The 18958-nt window shown below is 53.3% G+C and overlaps 4 protein-coding genes across 4 annotated transcripts; 2 read left to right on the plus strand and 2 right to left on the minus strand.

The window, feature by feature from the left end:
• Positions 1-5920: 5920 nt before the first annotated feature.
• On the plus strand, positions 5921-9423 carry LOC117647460. The gene is made up of 4 exons (XM_034389204.1): positions 5921-6050; positions 8162-8367; positions 8442-8682; positions 9273-9423. Exons 2-4 carry the CDS (start codon positions 8175-8177, stop codon positions 9421-9423), a joined length of 585 nt encoding a protein of 194 aa, XP_034245095.1. The 5' UTR covers positions 5921-6050; positions 8162-8174.
• Positions 9424-9780: 357 nt separating this feature from the next.
• LOC117647103 (geranylgeranyl transferase type-2 subunit beta) lies at positions 9781-13206 on the minus strand. Its single transcript, XM_034388625.1, has 7 exons — positions 13037-13206; positions 12692-12799; positions 12403-12600; positions 12132-12290; positions 11891-12035; positions 11605-11804; positions 9781-10425 (listed from the first exon to the last, which is right to left on the minus strand). The coding sequence occupies exons 1-7, from the start codon at positions 13037-13039 to the stop codon at positions 10237-10239; spliced, it is 1002 nt and encodes a 333-aa protein (XP_034244516.1). The 5' UTR covers positions 13040-13206; the 3' UTR covers positions 9781-10236.
• Positions 13207-13229: 23 nt separating this feature from the next.
• On the plus strand, positions 13230-14666 carry LOC117647105 (ragulator complex protein LAMTOR3). Its single transcript, XM_034388627.1, has 5 exons — positions 13230-13394; positions 13584-13618; positions 13721-13779; positions 13860-13993; positions 14079-14666. Exons 1-5 carry the CDS (start codon positions 13386-13388, stop codon positions 14214-14216), a joined length of 375 nt encoding a protein of 124 aa, XP_034244518.1. The 5' UTR covers positions 13230-13385; the 3' UTR covers positions 14217-14666.
• LOC117647104 (glyoxylate reductase/hydroxypyruvate reductase-like) lies at positions 14610-16665 on the minus strand. The gene is made up of 8 exons (XM_034388626.1): positions 16508-16665; positions 16230-16368; positions 15965-16083; positions 15680-15869; positions 15427-15581; positions 15128-15292; positions 14914-15039; positions 14610-14818 (listed from the first exon to the last, which is right to left on the minus strand). The coding sequence occupies exons 2-8, from the start codon at positions 16298-16300 to the stop codon at positions 14703-14705; spliced, it is 942 nt and encodes a 313-aa protein (XP_034244517.1). The 5' UTR covers positions 16301-16368; positions 16508-16665; the 3' UTR covers positions 14610-14702.
• Positions 16666-18958: the final 2293 nt, after the last annotated feature.

The raw sequence follows: 18958 nt of genomic DNA on the forward strand, positions 1-18958 counted from the left end.
TGCTTCCGGTGGTCCCACACTCACACGCACCTCTACCTGAGTTCATTTTGCCGTTCCGTGCCAGCATTTTGTTGTGCATCAATTATGAACCCTCATGTAAAAACTATTTAAAGAGAAACTCCCTAAATTTTGCTTTTTTTGGTGCAAGTGGTGCCTGTACCAAAAAATTTTCAGATGGCCATAAATTGTATAGTTCATTCATTAACATTAACAACTGTTAACAAGAATTCCAGTGAAGAAACCAATTTTCAGGTTACTAGAAAGATTACATTCCTTTCTGCAGAACAACCCAGCCCTAATGTTTGAAATTTTGTGTGGCCTTTACCGGTAATTTCCGCCTTGAAGAAACGACTGCATGGCAAATGAATGGAAAGGACTGGCGAGTGCGCAAGCCGGCGAATGCTTGGGGCAATGCGCTTCCACATAGCGGCTGTGCACCGCGCGGCTCCGAATCGATCTCTGTATCGATATCGATATCTCGAGCGATAGCGCCATAAACGTCGAGCAAACGCTCGGCGCACACACGGCCGCACAGTGGGCCAGAAGACCGGTGGAGGCGGCCAAAACTCACGACGCGTTTTGAGCTCCAGAGTCGCTAAGCAGGCCTCGAAACGAACGTGTGACCCCACCAGAGGATTCCTCGTGCGGAGCGCAATCCATTGGTGGGGTCACACGTTCTGTTCGAGTCCTTTTTAGCGACTCTGGAGCTAAAAACGCGTCGTGAGTTTCGGCCGCCTCCGCCGGCTTCTGGCCCACTGTGCGCGGGGCGCGTGCCGCGGGCCGCCGCCGCCGTCGAGAAGAAGAGAGGCAAGCACGAGACGTGTCGTCTCCGTCGCCGCTTTGGAGGGAGAGACCGCCGACACGCCGCCACGCTTTCAAGGACCACCTCGGCCTGCCTCGGCGCCTCGGCCACCGAGACACTGCCTTTCGGGCGCTGCGCCCCACGCCGCCATCTCATTAAAGCTCCTGCACTGCTAATTGGCCGGGCGCTCTGCGTTTTACTGCCGGGCCGCGGGCCGTTCGATGATCTCTCTATCTAGCGTCTCTCTAGCGGGCACCGCGGGCAAGTTTCGCGTATGTATTCGCATGCTGGGCCCGGCCAACGCCGATTTGGGGCGCGGAGCTTCTTCAAGGACGTTTGGCTACCCAAGGAGGGCAGTACCAAGCTCCGATGATTTATTATCATTACTCCAGCCGCAATCCGTCCCACAGTGGGCCAGAAGACCGGTGCTGGCGGACAAAACTTTGGACGCGTTTTGAGCCCCAGAGTCGCTAAACAGGACTCGAACTAAACGTTCGGTTCGAGTCCCATTTAGCGACTCTGGAGCTCAAAACGCGTCTAGAGTTCCGGCCGCCTCCGCTGGTCTTCTGGCCCACTGTGCGTCATCGCAAGGCGAAGCACCCTGCTTTCCGGGTTGCACGCCACCGGCCGGCCGATCCGAAATGAAGAGATCTCAGTCAATGCACGTGCCGTCCCCCCCCCCTTCCCCCTGCGAGCCAAGAAGTGTAATTGTAAGTGATGTTGGCACGCATGGGGGCGCTAATAGCCTAGCCTAGCCAGGCCGGCCGGCCCCGGCCCTGCCCGGCCCGGCCACTGCACCGCAACACGGGTAAGTTGGCAGCAGCGGCAGCAAGCAGCACGCGGTAATAGGAATCATGCACATAAGGCACCGCCCGCCTCTCGCTGCACTCGCACCCACACAGACACACGCTCGCAGTCACACACACACACACCTACTCACTCACACGCGCGCGTCCGCCCTGACGCAGGCGCTGCCTTGCCTTGCCTTGCCGCACTGACACGCAGACGGTTGCCTCCACTGCTATCTCCCCCTCACTTTTCATGCGGCGCGTGGCGCGTTTTCCGCTCCGCGGCGTTGATGTCTCGAGATGGTGAAAAGGGACTTGTTTTGGGGGAGGGGGAGTCGCAGGCGACGTCGTCCCGGCAATGCACTTTTGCAGTCCGATGCACCCTGCGCCGCCCTGCGCCGCCCTGCGCGACGACGACTGTACACCACACTGCCGTCTGTCATCCCGGCGGCGCCTGCACAGTGGGCCAGAAGACCGGTGGAGGCGGCCCAACTCCCAGACTCCAGCGTCGCTAAATGGGACTCGAACCGAACGTGTGACCCCACCAATGGATTGCTCTCCGAACGAGGAATCCATTGGTGGGGTCACACGTTCGGTTCGAGGCCTGTTTGGCGACCCTGGAGCTCAAAACGCTTCTAGAGTTTCGGCCGCCTGCACCGGTCTCCTGGCCCACTGTGGCCCGGCGCGCTGCTCAAGCAGTGGAACAAGGCGCGCTGTCAGTCGCCGTCTCTCTCGCACTCGCAGGGCGTCCCTACGGGTGCGAGAGAGACAGAGCGACGAATGCAAGAAAGCCCATCGACCGGGCGGCTGGAAACAGCTGGAAGCAGAGGCGTGGCCGCTGCATTTTTAAGCAAACATTTCACTAGACATTGCACACGAACGAAAGGCTTCACGGAGATATTTTCAACCGCGACTTCATCTGCATCTGGAATTAATCATCACTCGGCCGTTCCATTACCCAACCGTGGTACGACGGCCTCACTGTAGAATCTTTAGTTCCCAAGGGGGCGGCTGTGGAATGCTGTCTTCCGGAGCGGGCCATGTCACTCGTCTCGCCTTTCTTCAGGTGGGGTGCCATCCTTACCGCCTTCCTCCGAGGCGCTCGGTTAGTATCGCGCTTTACTTTGTAGAGCTTTTGCTTTCAGCGCCGCCCGTCCGTTGGCACCGCGCCGCACCGCGCCGGGCCTCGTGCTCGTGAGAGCAGCGCTACCCCTGCCGCCTCTGCCTCCGCCCCCTGGACCACGCCCCCTGGACCACGCCCCGCCACGCCACGCCCCGCCCCGCCCCGCCACGCCACGCCCAGGCCTCACACCTCCGGCGTGTCGTGTTGACAGACATCCGGATCAGAGAAAGGAGAAGCCAAAACCGTGACGGACCAGTAACGAGCCGCTCTGCGCAGTTTAGGTTAGGTTAGGTTCAACACCTCCGTTGTCCGTCCGCACAGTGGGCCAGAATACCGGTGGGGGCGGTCAACACCCCGGACGCGTTTTGAGCTCCAGAGTCGCTAAATGGGGCTCGAACCGAACGTGTGACCCCACCAATGGATTGCTCTCCAAACGAGGGGTCCATTGATGGGGTCACAAGCTCAGTTTGAGTCCTGTTTAGCGACTCTGGAGCTCAAAACGCGTGTAGAATTTTGGCCCTCCACTGGTCTTCTTCTGGTCTACTGCGCCCCCTTGTGTCCCCTCACAAAAGCCTCAAGGCAATATGCAGTGCTGCTGCCAGTAGACAAACCGTGCGACAAAACACCCCCTGCCCTTCCCTCTTCATCTTGTCTGTCTGTCCGTCCGTCTGTCCGTCCTGTCTGTCTGTCTGACTGCCTGTCTGTCTGTCTGTCTGCCTGTCTGCCTGTCTGTCTGTCTGTCTGCCTGCGCGTCCGTCTGTCCGCCCGCGGGGCGCGGCTCGGTGGCGAATTAAACGGCCGGTGTCGGGACAACCACCTCGCCGCGCTCTCCCTGATACGAGCAGTGCGTCCGTCGCGTTTTGCCGCGTTTTGCCGCGTCCGCCGCGCGTGACTTTGGCGAGGCGCTCTTACAGTGGCGTCGCCGCGTCGCCGTTGCGCGTCCCGTCCGCCAAAATGACGTTTCGCAACGCCGTCAAGACGACGTCGAGAAGGGGAGAAGGGAAACCTAAGGTCGGGTAGACACGGACCGACACGACACGGACACTTCGTCAAACTCACATTTTACTTCTGGATTCTAATTTGCGAAACAAATGCGCTTCACGTATGGTGGAACTAAACAGCGCGGGAAATAATTTTTCAATTTCAACCGGTTTCCCGCCATAGAGGGTGACGGCCCGGACTGGAGATTCCGATGCCGCGTGAATTCCGACAGTTTCGCGCCGCAGTCTCCCTGAAGCGCCCCGGAATCCAGAATGCCACGCGCCAGCGACGCCGCCAGTGTGGTGGAGCCGCAAGCTGCAGACGGATTCCGTCGCCGGTCTGTCTCTCTTGCACCTGTGCGGCACGCCCCATGAGTGCGAGTGAGACAGAGCGACGAAAAGGACTCTGGGAGTGGGTCCGCTGGGCGCACAGTGGGCCAGAAGACCAGTGGAGGCGGCCAAAACTCTAGACGCGTTTCAAGCTCCAGAGTCACTAAATGAGACTCGAATCGAACGTGTGACCCCACCAATGGATTGCTCTCCGAACGAGGAATCCATTGGTGGGGTCACACGTTCGATTCGAGTCTCATTTAGTGACTCTGGAGCTCAAAACGCGACTGGAGTTTTGGCCGCCTCCACTGTGGGGCGGGCGCCTGCAGACGGCAGGGCGGGCCGCGCCGCCACGGCTGTCGATGCGGCGGGCGGGCCTACCCGCCGGGCGTTCGCCTCGCCCCGCTCCACCGGAGCCGCCGAAGGGCGCCACACGTCGCTCTGTCTCTCTCGCACCTGTAGGGGACGCCCCACGAGTGCGAGAGAGACAGAGCGACGAGGACGACTCTCGGAATCAGTGTGCAGCTTACGCGACTGCCGATGTCCCGGACGGTCTTTAGCAGGCCGTAAACGGCGCGCGGCTCGACTCGGGCAGTGAGGGGATCCCTCACTTTCCTCCGCGCGCTGCGGCGCGCTGTGGTGCAGTCGGTGGCGCGACAAGCAGTGTAGGGGCCGCACTATCCACGAGCCGAAACTCGAAACGGGTTGGGTTCCGCGGTCCTGGCCCCGCCTGGCCGCCGCCCGCGGTGCCCCCGCGCCGCGTTCGAAGATGATAAGGTGCTGCTTTTGGGCCTTTTGGCACCGACCGCGCCGGCTTACGTGGACTAGAGAAGCCGACGCGTAGCGTGCGTAGCGTGTGCGTCGAAACTTTACTGCCGAACCGGCCACGGCCACGCCAAATGCAAATACCTCAACTTTCCGAGGGCGAAAGTTTTTCGGAGCCGCGCGCTCGAGGAATCATTTGGAGGTGATTTCGTTAGTGCGCCCGGTCGGCGCCCAGCCGCGGCCACGGTCAATTTAAACGCGGAGCGTACGAAAAGAAAGCGGAAGGGTGAAGACCCTAAAGGGAGAAGGGCTTACGTCATTGCCTCATGGCAGCCAATAAGGTGCAGCCGATTCTCAAGACTCGCAGTCAACTTGCATCAGACAGCACGCAACAAAACAGCGCTCGTTAATGCATCGAGATAAAAAGCTCGAGATCATACATGTTACTCTAAAGTGCCGCTATCAGTGAAAGGGTTCCATGCGTTTTTCAGACATTCACCCTCCCCCTTTTTCACCTTTCAGACACTCGCCGGAAGTTTGAAAAAATTGACGTCGTACCGGATCGTCAAAACAGGCTAGACTTCTCGACCTCGACTATTGTTTATTCTGTCGACTTTACCAAGAAAACCGCAATTTCGGTTGTCGTCATGTTAAACTTACGTCTCCTGACAGTGTTGTTATTAGTGTCTCTCTCTCGCACACACGAAGGTGCACTCGCACGCGTCCCACGCATGCCTCACGTCCTGGCAGTCCTGGCCGCTGAGGTGCGTATCCTCCGAGTTGACAGGACTGTACCGCATGTGCTGCCGGCGATGTGAACAGCGGCTTCGTCGCTCTGTCTCTCTCGCACTCGCGGAGCCCCCCCTAGGGGTGCGAGAGAGACAGAGCGACGGAGCTCTCGGTCGGGAAGCGCTCTAGTGCTGGCTTGCTGTGACAGCTGGCTCGCGTGGACTCGTCCCCTCCACGAGGAGCATCTTTCCCTTTCTGGCGCCCTCCCTCCCCCTCTCTCTCCCCCTCTCTCCGCCCTCCACTCCCCCGCAACCCTCCCCTTTCGCTGCTCCCCCCTCCGCGCCTCCCGGACACAAGGCTTTAAAGCTAGGAGGCTGCCGGCGTGGCTCTCAGTGTAGTGCACCTGGTCCAGTGAACAGGCGGCAGCAGCACCTCGCACACCAAACAACAACAGTGACAACAGGGACAACAACAACAAAAACAGGAGCGGCGGAACAGTCAAAGCCGAGAGCGCATGCCCTGCTCCAACTCAGGTCAGTCGGTGTTCAACAAAGTTTTACTAAATAACTGTGGCAGTTATTGATCTATTGATTGATTCACTGATCAGTCAAATAGCTGCCACGTCAGTTGATTGAAGATCAAAGACGGCCAGTTATTGGGGGCCAAGGGAAAGTGCCAATGACTGAACTCCATTGGAGTTATTCCATTCAAGCGACTTGTGAAAAAAGAAGTTTTATGTAACATATAATATGTTCCGTATTTTTTAACTTAAAAAAAAGTGCGTTGGAGTGTTAAGTATTATAAAAACGTCTATAAGACTAAAAAAAAAGATTAAATTTTTTTAAAAGTATTTGTCATGACCTTGGCACTGTGATGACTTTTCCAAGATACAACTTTCGCGGCAGGACCCAAAAAGTAAAATGTTGAAACCCCAGATCAAGAAGGTGTGCCATAAAAAGGAGCAAAAACCAACACTTAGTCAAAATCAGGAAAGTGTTTTGAGCACGAATAAACGGCCTGATTATGGTCGCATCAGCGTTCTAAATTAAAAATCAAGTTACGTCATTGACCTCTTGTCGAAAGCAAAACTCGTTCATTGTGTCAAAAATTTTGTCAAAACGACCATGGTTAACTCACATGACTCAGAAATTTCTCGTCATTTTCTCGTCACCTAACCTAACCTAACCTAACCTAACCTAACAAAAAGCAAAAAGCGCGGGAAAAGGCGTGGTTACACGGGGCCGCATTGGTGGGCATTGGAGAGCGTGGAGCGTTATCAAACACCGATCGTCGCGGGGTTGCGCGCGGCCAACCCCGACTGCACCGACTGCACCGACTGCAAGGCTGCACAGAGCATGCACACGGCCGAGGAAAGCGCAGTTCACAACATTACGCACTGCGCGCCACGCCACGCCCTCTGGCAGGCAAATACGAGCGTTCTACGTATTAATTAAAACTAGACGCGATATCGCATCACGGATGAAAGTCCGCCCGATGGTGGATAAGGGGAGGGGGTGGGGGTGGGGGGTGCCTCGCAGCTAGACACGCGGTGCCGTGCCGTGCCGCGCCACGGCTCGGCGGGGCCTTGATTTAATTTTCGGAGCCTGCAATTATTTCGGCCAGCCCCTCCTGTCATCTCGCTCGTTAGGGCCTCACTCGAAAAGAGCGACTTTCGGAAAGCGATTTCGCCGCCGGGACGGAACTAAATCAGCCTTCGGGATGTCAGCCGAGTCTATTCTTCTCGATTTTTATCGATTTTTAGGATCAATATGTGGATGTTTAATCAAATGGTCCCAATACCAACAAGTCTTACAAAATAGTTCTAATTTAAAGAAAAACTTTCAAAACAACTTTTTTTAAAACTTTTTGCTTTGGGAACAAATTTTTACTTCCGAAGAAAATAAAATGTTTGATAAATCCTGTAAAACAAGAGGGAAGGACCGCGGGAAGCCATTTTCTTCTTTTCCGCCGCGTGAAGACTGCTCGCCAAATTAAGTCGGATTCGCTTTTCCCCTCTAATTGCGAAAGTGCGGGCGACACGCGCGGACACCGCATGCATGACCGGTGCACGCCCCCCCCCCCCCCCCCCGCCCCGCCACGCGCGGGGCGTTCCCGACAAGGGGGCGGCAGTGTTCGCGTGTCGCGACGCTTTGCCGCCGAATATACCCGCCTCCAGACTCCAGCGTGCCTCCAGCGTGCCTCCAGCGTGCCTCCAGCGCGACGCGGGCAGAGGCAATTTCTCCCGCAATGGCACCCCGCACTGCCTGCCGGAGCACCTCTACGTCCACCTGCCTGTCTGTCTGCCTGTCCGTCTGTTTGTTTGTCCGTCTGCGCGCCGCGTGTGACATGCAGACCGTGACGGCGACGCCTCATGACGCTCTGACGCGGCGTCGCGATGCGCCGCGCGGCGGCCCGGCGGCCCGGGCCTGGACATGAGTAGACTCCGAAGAAGGGGGAAACTATCCCATGGCGGAAAGGAAAGGAAAAGGACTCCGGGGGACAATCGGACGGACAGACAGGCGGACAGACGGCGTGTTCCTGGACGTTCCGGACTCCCACGGATAAATAAAGAAAGTCAATTCGAGAGTGAGTAGAATCCGCCAACCCTTCCGCCTTACCTTTGTTTTGCAATTTGGCTGTCCAGGCCCTAGTTCGCCATGGAGCCCACCGTCGTCAGCAAGAGGGTGATCGTGGTGCTGCTGCTGGTGCTGCCGGCGCTGCTGGCCGCGCCCAACCACCAGGCCGACCAGCAGGCCGACGCGGAGGACACCAAGGAGGCCGCCAACTACGACTTCGACGCGGACTTGGCGGCCACCGCCAGGGGCCAAGGCTTCTTCGACGGTTTCTCAAGTCAGTGCTCGCGTTGCGTGACGGTGTTGACGTCTGTGCTCGGGGGTGACTGGTGACACTGTGGCGCGTTGCAGGGGGCTACTCCCGTTTGGGCAAGAAGATGATCCTGCCCCTGCTGGTGGGCATCCTGCTCAAGGTGGCCAGCTTCGTGCCGCTCATCCTGGGCAAGCTGTCGCTGCTCGCCCTCGCCTCCATCGTGGCCTCCAAGCTGGCGCTCATCATCTCGGCCATCGTGGGCGCCAAGAAGCTGCACTCGGCCACGCCGTACTCGTACTCGCACCACGGCGGCGACTGGGAGACGGCGGCCAGCAACATGTACGCCGAGCTGGCCCACCCGGGCGCCGCCGCGGCCGCCGCGTACGGTGCCGCCGCGGCGTACGGCGCGCACGCCCAGCCCCACCGCCGCGTGGCGCCCAGCAGCGCGCCGGGCAGCGCGCCCCACGCCTTCGCCTCGCTCGCCGCGCACCTGGGCCGCAGCCTGGGGCTGGACCGCATGGAGAACCTCGGCAGGTACGAGCACCGCCAGCACGCCCACACCGCTAAAACGACGGCCTGACGTCACGCGTCACTCCAGCGAAGCCACGCTCTTCTTGAAGCGGACTGAGGGAATTCCCCCACGCAACCGGCCAACTCTTAGTTCTCGATCTAAGCAACATATCTATGAAACTCACTTCGGAATTCGCGTCGAGCTGTAGAAGCGTAGATTGCGAACTCTGCTTCCGTCGCCCTGTCTCTCTCGGACGCCTACGGGGCGCCCCCTTGAGTGCGAGAGAGACAGGGCGACGCGGACAGCAGAGGCGGAGCCCCTGCCAAGTCGAGGGTAGGCAACACGTGTTGCGTTGAGGTCTCTCACTTTTGACGTTGTGAAGTGGAATCGTATTTTGCGTTCTCGCTTGTTCCGGCAGGAGTCTGAAGCTGCACGCCTCCACGCAGTCCTCGGACACCGACGAGTCCCTCCCGACGCCGCCGCCGTCGACCGACACCTCGACGTCGTCGACCATCAGGCCGGAGTCGCAGACCCGGCGGCGGACCAGGAGAAGCGCCATCCGGGGGTGACTGGCGGAGCGGAGCTCCGGAAAAGCGGCCAAATAATTTAAAATATTTATTTTAGGGAAATTTTCTGCGTCAGTCGCTGGCGACGTTTCACTAGGCTACTCTTTTGGCAAAGATTCGTGTGATAAGTTATGTGGAAAGTACGGTCTTGTTTCTGTCAGCGGAGGATTAGTTGTTTCGTTGTTCGGTGCGTAGTTCCAGGTCGTCTCCAATGGCTCTCTGAGGCCATTTAGAATGTGAAGCCCAATTGGAGACATTACCCATACTGTTAAAACTAGTTTTAATAACTTATTCCAAATAATTATTTATGATATTTATTGTTGTTTGTTGTGTTCTGATCAGAGATAAATATTTCAAAAATGAGGAAAGAAACCGGTTTATTGCTTTATTTAACAACAGCTGAAGCGCTGCAGTACCATATCTACACCCCCTACAAAAGAACTAACAACAAACAAAAAAAAACAACAATTGGAAACATGTCATGATTTTAAACAATGCAAATTTGATTCCTTACTGCAGGAGCAGGGCAACCTTACAGACTTGATCACAATGAATTGTTTCAAATTCTTAAAATGAACAGTGGTACGTAATACTTCCCTGCTAGGACATTAAAAAGGTATATAAAAATATGATTACCAAAGTTACACCTTGACATAATGACACTGATTAAATTAATGTCAAAGCAAGATATGGTCAGTATACACTTATAATAATTTATAATATAACATTTATAGTACAACATTCTTGTAAATACACCGCAACTTTTGTGCACACCAGAAGACCCCTTTGTGCATTAGTCCCCTTTAGGCCAACCTCTCAAATGTACAGCCGTTGCGGTTTTGATTCAAGCTTTTGAAGGGCATGTACAGGCATACAATATGTAGGGTCTACTGACTTGATTTTCTCTGAATCCCCTAACAGTGAAAGAGCTGCCAAGCCAAACAGAGTGTGGAAAGGATCAGGTATATCTCCAGGGCGATCACTGAAGCCACCAGTCTCTGTGTCCTAAGAGACACAAAAGAAATAATTTCAATTTAAAAAAACCTTCATTAACCCTTTAAGTCACTGTGTCATTCCAGAAGGACGTTCCCTATTATTGCCCCTAAAACCCATTCAAACCACTGTTTCGGTCTGAAACGCAAGTCCCGGGTGTCCTGAGTGCAATTTGAAATTTCCAGACCGGAAATGCTTCGCGCGAGTCCGTTGGGGGGCGATGCCTAGAGCCGGTCATCGCTCTCCAGGGCAGCTGAGTGCCGAGTAATGTTTGTGGGACTGCCATTCGGGGCAGGGAGTATATTCTTGAATGGAAAGTGTCAGAATTTGTAGGTAAAGCGTCACTCTTTCAAGTAGTGGTCCAAGATACGAGAAAACTTGAATAGTTTCCGCTGTGTGGTAGTTTTGTTTTTACTGTCATTCCTATAGGACACTGTGACTTAGCGTTTCTTCGGAGGCTTCGTTTGTTTTCTCTTGTGGGTGAAACAAACAAACTAAAGTTGGATCAAACGGAAGAACACGCAATGCTTTTTGGTCGATTAGTTTCCAATTTGGATGCCTTCCAGAAGGACATTTTATAACTTTCCAAAAATTATTAGATTTCCAGTTTTTGCGTTCTGATCAGGATAAATTTTTCAAAAATGAGGTAGAAATTTATTTCTTTTCTTTACCACTGAAGCACTTAAAAAGTCACACATAACCAAAAAAAAAATTCTTTGCAAATGTATGATTTTTAATTCAAACCAAAAGTTTATTTTTGGGACAGGCAACCTTACAGACTAGATCACACCCGATATTGTTTTTTTTGCATGGTCGTAATAAATTTGCAGGACAAAAAGGAAAAATGATCACCAAAACACCCAGAATACCAAAAATTCCAAAAATGGGCACTTTTATAATTTATTTAACATTCAAGACCTTCTTTTCCAGCAAGTCCCCCAAAGCCCCTTTGGAAGAGGCCAATCCAAATTTAACCTCGGGAAACTTTTAAGGCGACAGGATAAAATGAGGGTCTACTTTACATTTTTTGAATTCAGAAAGGCTGCCAGCCCAACAGATGTAAGGATCAGGTTATTACGATCACTGGCCCCATATTCTGGTGAGCCGTGACTTTAAAAAAACCTTAATTAAAAAAAAAAAAAAACAATTACAAATCAAAGCAAATTTGATTTTTTTTGGTGAGTTACTTACCTGGCAAGCTAAAATAAATCTAACAAGTTGATCTTTGTGTACCCAGTGTAGCCGTCCCAGAATGCTGAGTGAGGAGAGCACCCACCACGAATAACATACGTCTGGCAGCTTTTCAGGGCGTCCATTCAGACCACCCGATGGTAATTGTCTCTCACACAGCCACCACCCCAAAAGGTCAGCGTCCACTCTGTGCAGCTCACCTGTACAATACGATCACAGGCATCATCAAAATTCTTATAAATGAGACATGGGGATAGCAATACTTGCATTACTGTTGAATAATTACCAGTAATTGAGAGGAACGCCACACAGCAATATATGAGGCCTGCATGACTTTCAGCACCCGGGCGAGATCCAAATCCCCCATCAAAATTCATGCAGCTCATGACAAACTCGACTGCTTTATCGACATCAATGGCATCCAGACGATTCTAAAAACAACAACAGAAACATACAATAACATTTTTCTTTGCATTCCTTTTGAAGTTAGGACAATGGTTGGAACAAAAATAGAGATAATTACTCACCACAAGAGAAAGACAGGCAACAGCACAGAAAGAAAATCTTGTGTCCACCTCACCCCATTTGTCTCCAAAAAAGCTACCATCCTTCTGTTGTAACCCAACTACATACGATACTAGAGATTCTACATTAATGAGGTCAACTGCATCATACATTACTAAAATCTGAAAAAGAAACACACAGTTGTAAATTAGTAAAGTAGAGAAATCCATATTAAGAAGAATGGGGGAGCAACCATAGGGCAACATCTCAACCCAAACTTGATAAAAAATTTACCTGCACAGCGCTGAGAGTGTACAGAATATGGGCGTCATGGCCAGGGCTCGGAATGAAGCCCCCAGTGTCTTCTTGACATTTTGCGACAGCAGATATTACTTCATCAGCAGGTAACCTATCTTTGCATCCGACTAGATCCAAGGCAGTCATGACCCAATACATTCCTGACATCCTCATATACTCCGTCATACAAAACTCCTGAAAAAACATAATAGTTTCAGTTAGTGCCGATTTTCCAAGTTACCACTACCACTGTCATTTGAAAAAAAATAAAAAATGTAAAACTCACATAATCATTTTTGTCTGTTCCATAGTTGGCAAGAAATTCAATGTGCTTTTGTAACAACAGTTCTGATGGTGAGTCCTTCGGCAACTGAATATCTCGCATTGGTTTTGCCTGGAAACACAAGAAGATGCTGGAGTGAATTTTACCGCAGATCGACAGGAAGAGAAGTGCAGAGTCAAAACGACAGATAGGTAAGAATGTCCATGCTTGAAAATGCCACGATTTTACATCATAGAACCGGCAAACAGCAAATCAGTAGTGGAAGGATTCTTATCAACAAAGAAACAGAAGGTTAGTAGCGGATTAACGCCGCCCTTTTCTGCTAGTAGCACTGACAAATGCACGTACCATTTGGCCAGGTTCCAATACAACATATGCAGTTCGAAAAATCTGAAGAAACCACTGGAACTTCGACTTCTACAGAGATATTGTCAAAAAACTTCACAAATGATTGTGACAGCTTTAGCACAAATAAACAGCACTACTAATTTCTCATCATAGGTTCGTGACCAACCAATACAAAAATATGAGAAACTAACAAGAGCAATAAGCAATAATCCATGGGCGGATGTGACTGGAGTTCTTAGTGTGTTCAGTGCCAGTTTCTTCCTCTTTTCCAGTCCTCCCGTGCTTATCGTTCGGTTCTGACAGCTCTTTTCATTGAAAGGCAACTACTGTTCTCCCGTATCACTTCACAATGGCTGAGGTAAGCAAACAATGACCTGAAACATAACCCCTGTCTACTGTTTGGGTCTGTAGGCCTCTTGTGCTTTGTGACATTTTGTAGATTTTACGATATCATCAACCACATGCTTCGCTTTTCATTGATTTATTCGTTGAAAGATAAGAACGATGTTAACTATCGGTTCATGAGTTCTTATTTCTTTTGTTGTAGGATATGAAGAAGTACCTGAAACAGCTGCTTTTGCGGTAAGTATGACTAACAATCTTCGAGTCAGTCATTGGTAGCAATACTCGTGTCAATCAAGTCTCACTGTATTTATTCACTGATTTTTTTACATTTCGTTTTAGAGTTGACAACCTCCTGTGTATTCTGATCACGGACAGAGATGGAGTCCCTATTCTTAAAGGTATGTTTATATGATTCATCAAATCTATACCAATGAGAGTTCATTTATCAGTGTACTTATTTAAACTATCCATATTGTAGCTGTCAACGATAAGTGCCCAGAGCTTGCCATGAGGCCTAATTTTCTGACCACCTTTGCAATGGCAACTGATCAAAGCAGCAAACTGGGACAAGGAAGAAATAAGACAATCATCTGCATGTACTCATCATATCAGGTTATTTAAAATTTTATGTGAATCTTTAATATTTTTACTAGTTTGTGCTTTAAGTTTGTATTTTACTATCTTGTTTTGCTTACAGGTGATTCAAATGAACAAGTTGCCACTGATACTTAACTTTGTGGCAACGGCTGACTGCAATACTGGCCACATCTTGTCTTTGGAGAACCTCATTGAGCCTCTCTTGGGAGAGCTTAAAGGTGCTGTGATAGAATCCTGAGGAGAACCTTCGCCTGGCCAGGATTGGAATGTGGTCATGTGAATGACCATGATAGTCAGGCGAACAATACCAGTACTTGTGCTTCGAATATAGTGATGTGTGAAAGCTGTGTGAATCCTATTGGACAGTCTTTCTCAAGAGAGTGAACTGATGTTGATGAAAGCGGACTGATTGTTATTTTTGTGGTGAACTTAAACTGCTTCAATCACCTTCCTAAGAAAATTTTGAACTCAAATTTTTACTCATCTCCTGTTCTTGTCTTCTTTTTTTTTTTGTTCGATTATAAATATTTGTATTATGTTGTATATTAACTGACAGATGATATTGTGATCAGTTATTTAAGTTTAATCTGTTAGAATAAGAAGGAGAATTGTTTAGACTGTGTATATATCATTGTCTTAAAGTCAGAAATATTTTATTAATAAACTGTTTTAAGAAACTTGAATACAATTGTTTACAAGATAGTTGCTTCAATATTCCACTGATCTACACAGGTGAAGGCATGGGCTGTCCTTTCAAGGCGCACAAAATATTTTCTGCAGCACCTGCGGCCATAGCTGCTCGAGTGCCAACTGTTGCACTTCCAATGTGGGGGTATAACACTGGAAAAAATGATTTTAGTGGAAGTATTGATTTTGTTTTTTCTTTAAATAATAAAAATGTACTGTATGTCGAAGACGCTTGTAAAATTACTCACCACAATTGTCTAGCGTGATCAAAGGATGGTCTTTGGGGAGGGGTTCAGGCACCATGACGTCCAGTCCAGCCCCAAAGATCTCCTTTTTCCTCAAAGCGTCAACCAGTGCATCCTGATCTATGCATTCTGTATGTGTGAAAGTCGGTGATAGTCAGATGTAGCTGAGAGATGATCAGGATTTTCAGTATCATGAAAAGGCAGCCAAGGTACTCACCCCCTCGACCAACGTTGACCACAACGGAAGTTGGCTTCATCTTCTTAAAGACCTCTGCGTTGAACATGCCCCTAGTCTCAGCATTGAGGGGGCAAGCGACCACTATAACGTCACTTTGTTCGACGAGCTTATCAAATGGAACAAACTCTGCACCAAGCGCAGCAGCTGCAAATCCAAGAGAAATAACAATCAGATGAATTACTTAAAGTGCATAACCGATCACAAAGTAAACGACCCCTTGAAAAATATATGATGAAGATTTCCAAATGAGAAACTGCAGTGTGGTGGACCAGACTGACCTTCGGGTTTGGGGCTGTGTCCGGTGTACAGGATGCGCCCCACGTTGAAGGCCTTGATGCGCTTGGCGAAGGTCTGGCCGATGCCTCCCAGCCCCACGATGCCCACCGTGGAGCCCGCGATGTCTATCCCCAGCAGCCCGGCGTCCCACTGGCCCCTGCAAAGCGGATCGCAAAGCCGTCACGTCAGTGGCGCGGACGCGGACGCGGACATACCCCGCGCCTGCAGAGCCCTGCCGGCGATGGCGATACCCACCGCTCCACGGTGCGGTGGCCCTCCTTGAGGCGCCGCGTGACGGCCAGCACCAGGGACACGGCCGTGTCGGCCACGGCGTCCGTCAGCTGGCTGGCCGTGTTGCCGAACGGGATGCCCATCTCCTTGAGCAGGCGCACGTCGATGTGGTCGTAGCCCGCCGACATGGTGGACACCGCGCGGAGGCCGGGGCCTGCAATGGCAAACGGGAATACCCCGCGCCTCCGGTCAGCCTGTTTCCTCTCCGTGCTCGTCTCGTCACTACACTGGCTGAAAGACCCGACCCACCCGCCGCCTTGATGATCTCGGCGTCCAGCTTCACCTTGCAGCACCAGTAGATGGCGTCCACGCCGGGCACGCGCTCCAGGATGGCCTCGCGGCTCGGAGGCGCGGCGATGATGTCACATCTGCGGTGGGAACGCACCAGACGCAAAATGGGGAATGTGTCCAAAGTTGCCCCGAGTTGCGCAGGGAAGGCCCAGGTCACAGCGGGGTCAGTCAGGACGACAACAACTTGGTTCAAGTAGTGGCAGAGGCACTGTGGGGAACTCACTCCTTGCTGAGCAGCCGGATGGCGGCCTCGGGGCCCTCGTTGAGGCTGACGAGCACCTTGGGTCTGGCCATGGCTTCGGCGGCGAGGCGAGGGCGAGGGGCGGTGTGTTGTGTTGACGTGCTGCTGCGTCGGTGCCGGTCTGCGGCCAAAAGCACACCAACAGAGGTTATGTCGACGCTACAGTCCTTATCTCGACGCCTCAGCACCGCGAATCGATCCCCCGAGATAAACTAACAATCAAAACAATAAAAGTGATCCTGGCGCACTTGTTGTCGTACCCTCGTAAACGGTCGCAGGGCTGGCAGGGCTCGCGGCAGAGGTAGCGGGCTCCTCCGAACGTGTGTGCACTTGACAGTGTGTGTCGCTCGCTGGCGCTTCGTATATAGGCGACGAGGTTTGACGGACGACGAGGCCCACAGCCCACAGGATGAAAGGCGGGGGGGGGGGGGGGTCCTGGCAACACGGCCTTGAGAGCAGCGCCAGAACGGAAGCCACCGGTTTCGGAGTATTGTTCAAAGACTTTGAACTTTGGTGGATTTTTATTTCGCCACGGTGGTAAATACTCTCCTGAGACGTCTTTTCGGGTCATAACACAACTTTTTACGGAGTTGCATCACCGTTCGGACACCGAAAAATAACAAATAAACGGGTTTAAAGGGACTTAGTACGTGGGAGGTATTGTCACTTGCTGCTTCCCACTTAGCCCGCTTCTGTAAACCAGTTTCCAAATTCTTGTGAGTTCCGAACACGTTGAACACGTGAAGGAAGCAGACGACGCCTCCGAGGCATATCGCGTCACGTTTGTTCGTGCTACTAGACGCCTGCAGGCTGATTCCGAGAGTCGTTTTCTTCGCTCTGTCTCTTTCGCACCTTACAGGACGCCCTGTGAGTGCGACAGAGACAGAGCGACGAAAACGACTCTCGGAATCAGTCTGCCTGGCTACGCCCACCTCGAACAGGGAACCCCACTGATAACGTCAGGTGTCGAGCTGAGGAGCCCGAAGGGTTGCCTACGTCTCTCGGCTCTCGGCGCGAGCAGGCGCGAGTCGGTTGGGTTGCCTGCCCGGCGGGCGGCGACCGTGGCTGGCGATAAGCCGAAGCGCTCGGCCTGGAGGTGCACCGGAAGTGGAGCTTAGACCCTCTCTCACACACACACAGACACACACAGATACGCACGCACTCAACACACACACACACACACACACGCACGCACACACAGACGCGCCAGTTTACTGCGGGCCTCGGTCAGGGTCGGGCGACCCGTCGATACTGGGCATGGAGTCATCATCCCCCGACGCCGATAAGGCTCTCGATAACGCGCTGCGCGTTCTGGACCACTTTCTTCCCGCCGCTTTGCTTACTTTCTAGCCTATGCACACATCCTCGCCTCGACTGATATCGACCCTCTGTGTGTGTGTGTGTGTGTGTGTGTGTGTGTGTGTGTGTGTGAGCGAGCGCGCGTAATGCATGTCCTACGCTGGTCGCGACACGATGTTACAACTTGACGTTTTTCTCTAGGGAACAAACAGTCGGGCTCATTCATTTGCCTCTGCGTCCGTGCGTGGCCATGGCGTGGCTGTGTGCGTGCCTTGCACTGCCTGCCTGCCTGCTTTGGGATGGGGGCGGGGGGAGGGGTGGGGGGGACGCCTTCCGAGGAAGCACATGCTGGGGACAAATCACGCCCGCATGGCCCTCCCCTCCCCCCCCCCCTCCGCCCGCACCTGTCTCTCTCGCTCGCTCCGCCGCTCGCTTCCCGTTGGAGCGAGCGGGACAACGGCGGACAACTGCCCCCCCTCCCCCTCCATTCATCCTGTGGCGGGGCGTGGCGGGGCGTGGCGGGGCGTGGCGGGGCGTGGGGGCCCCGCAGCAGCCCCTCAGGCAATGCCTGCCGGGCTGGCTGCCAGCCCTGCCTGCCCGCCGGCCGTAGGCCGTGCAGCCCCTCAGGGTTACATAGCCGGCGGCTTGGCCGCCAGCCCCGTCTGGGCGGCGCTCCCTTCGGGTCTGCTTTGCTTTGCGCCCGCGGCCCGCCTTCAGTTCAGTGTGGTGCCGGTGCCGTGAGCCGTGCCGGTCTTGGCGTGTCGTGGCGGTGCGTGTAAGCGCGTGTGTGTGCGCTCGCGGGGTCCACCCGCGGTCCGTCATCGTGCTGGCAGTGCCGTAGTGGGTGTGCAGTGATTCACCTCCGCGGGGTCCCGGCCTGACGCAGCGCCCGGGCCGCCCTGCCTGCCCCACTTGCCCCAGGTTGCCAGGCACCGGCGCCCCTCCCCGCGCCACCACGCCCCCATGACGGCCTCAGATGCGCTCGGTGAGTTCAAGAGGCGAAGAGCGAAGCAGAGCGAAGCAGAGCGAGGCGAATCTGCGTCCAGAACGGTCCAGAACGTCGTTCCGGCACCGATCAATGTCGCTGTCATGACTACGCCAAGCTGAGCTGCCGTGCTGCCGGCACACTGCCGGCCGCCTGCGCCGTGCATTGCTTTTCGGCACGCCACGCCACGGCGCGGCACGGCGCGGCACGGCGCGACGCGCTGTGGGGCTCGGCTGGGGGTTCTGGCGGATTCCCAATACTTTTGCCCCGTCCCTCGCACAAGCCTTTCTCCCCTCCCTCTCTCTCCCTCCCCCAGGCTACGCTTGTTGAATAGCAGAAAAATTATGCCGACGATGCAGACCGCGAAATTGTTTTCATGCACGTGCCGTCATTCGGCATCACTGCAGTCCCGCGTCGGCCAGCAGTG

The sequence above is a fragment of the Thrips palmi genome, unplaced genomic scaffold, assembly GCF_012932325.1.
Source record: "Thrips palmi isolate BJ-2018 unplaced genomic scaffold, TpBJ-2018v1 HiC_scaffold_2, whole genome shotgun sequence".
In the NCBI taxonomy this organism is placed as follows: Eukaryota; Metazoa; Arthropoda; class Insecta; order Thysanoptera; family Thripidae; genus Thrips; species Thrips palmi.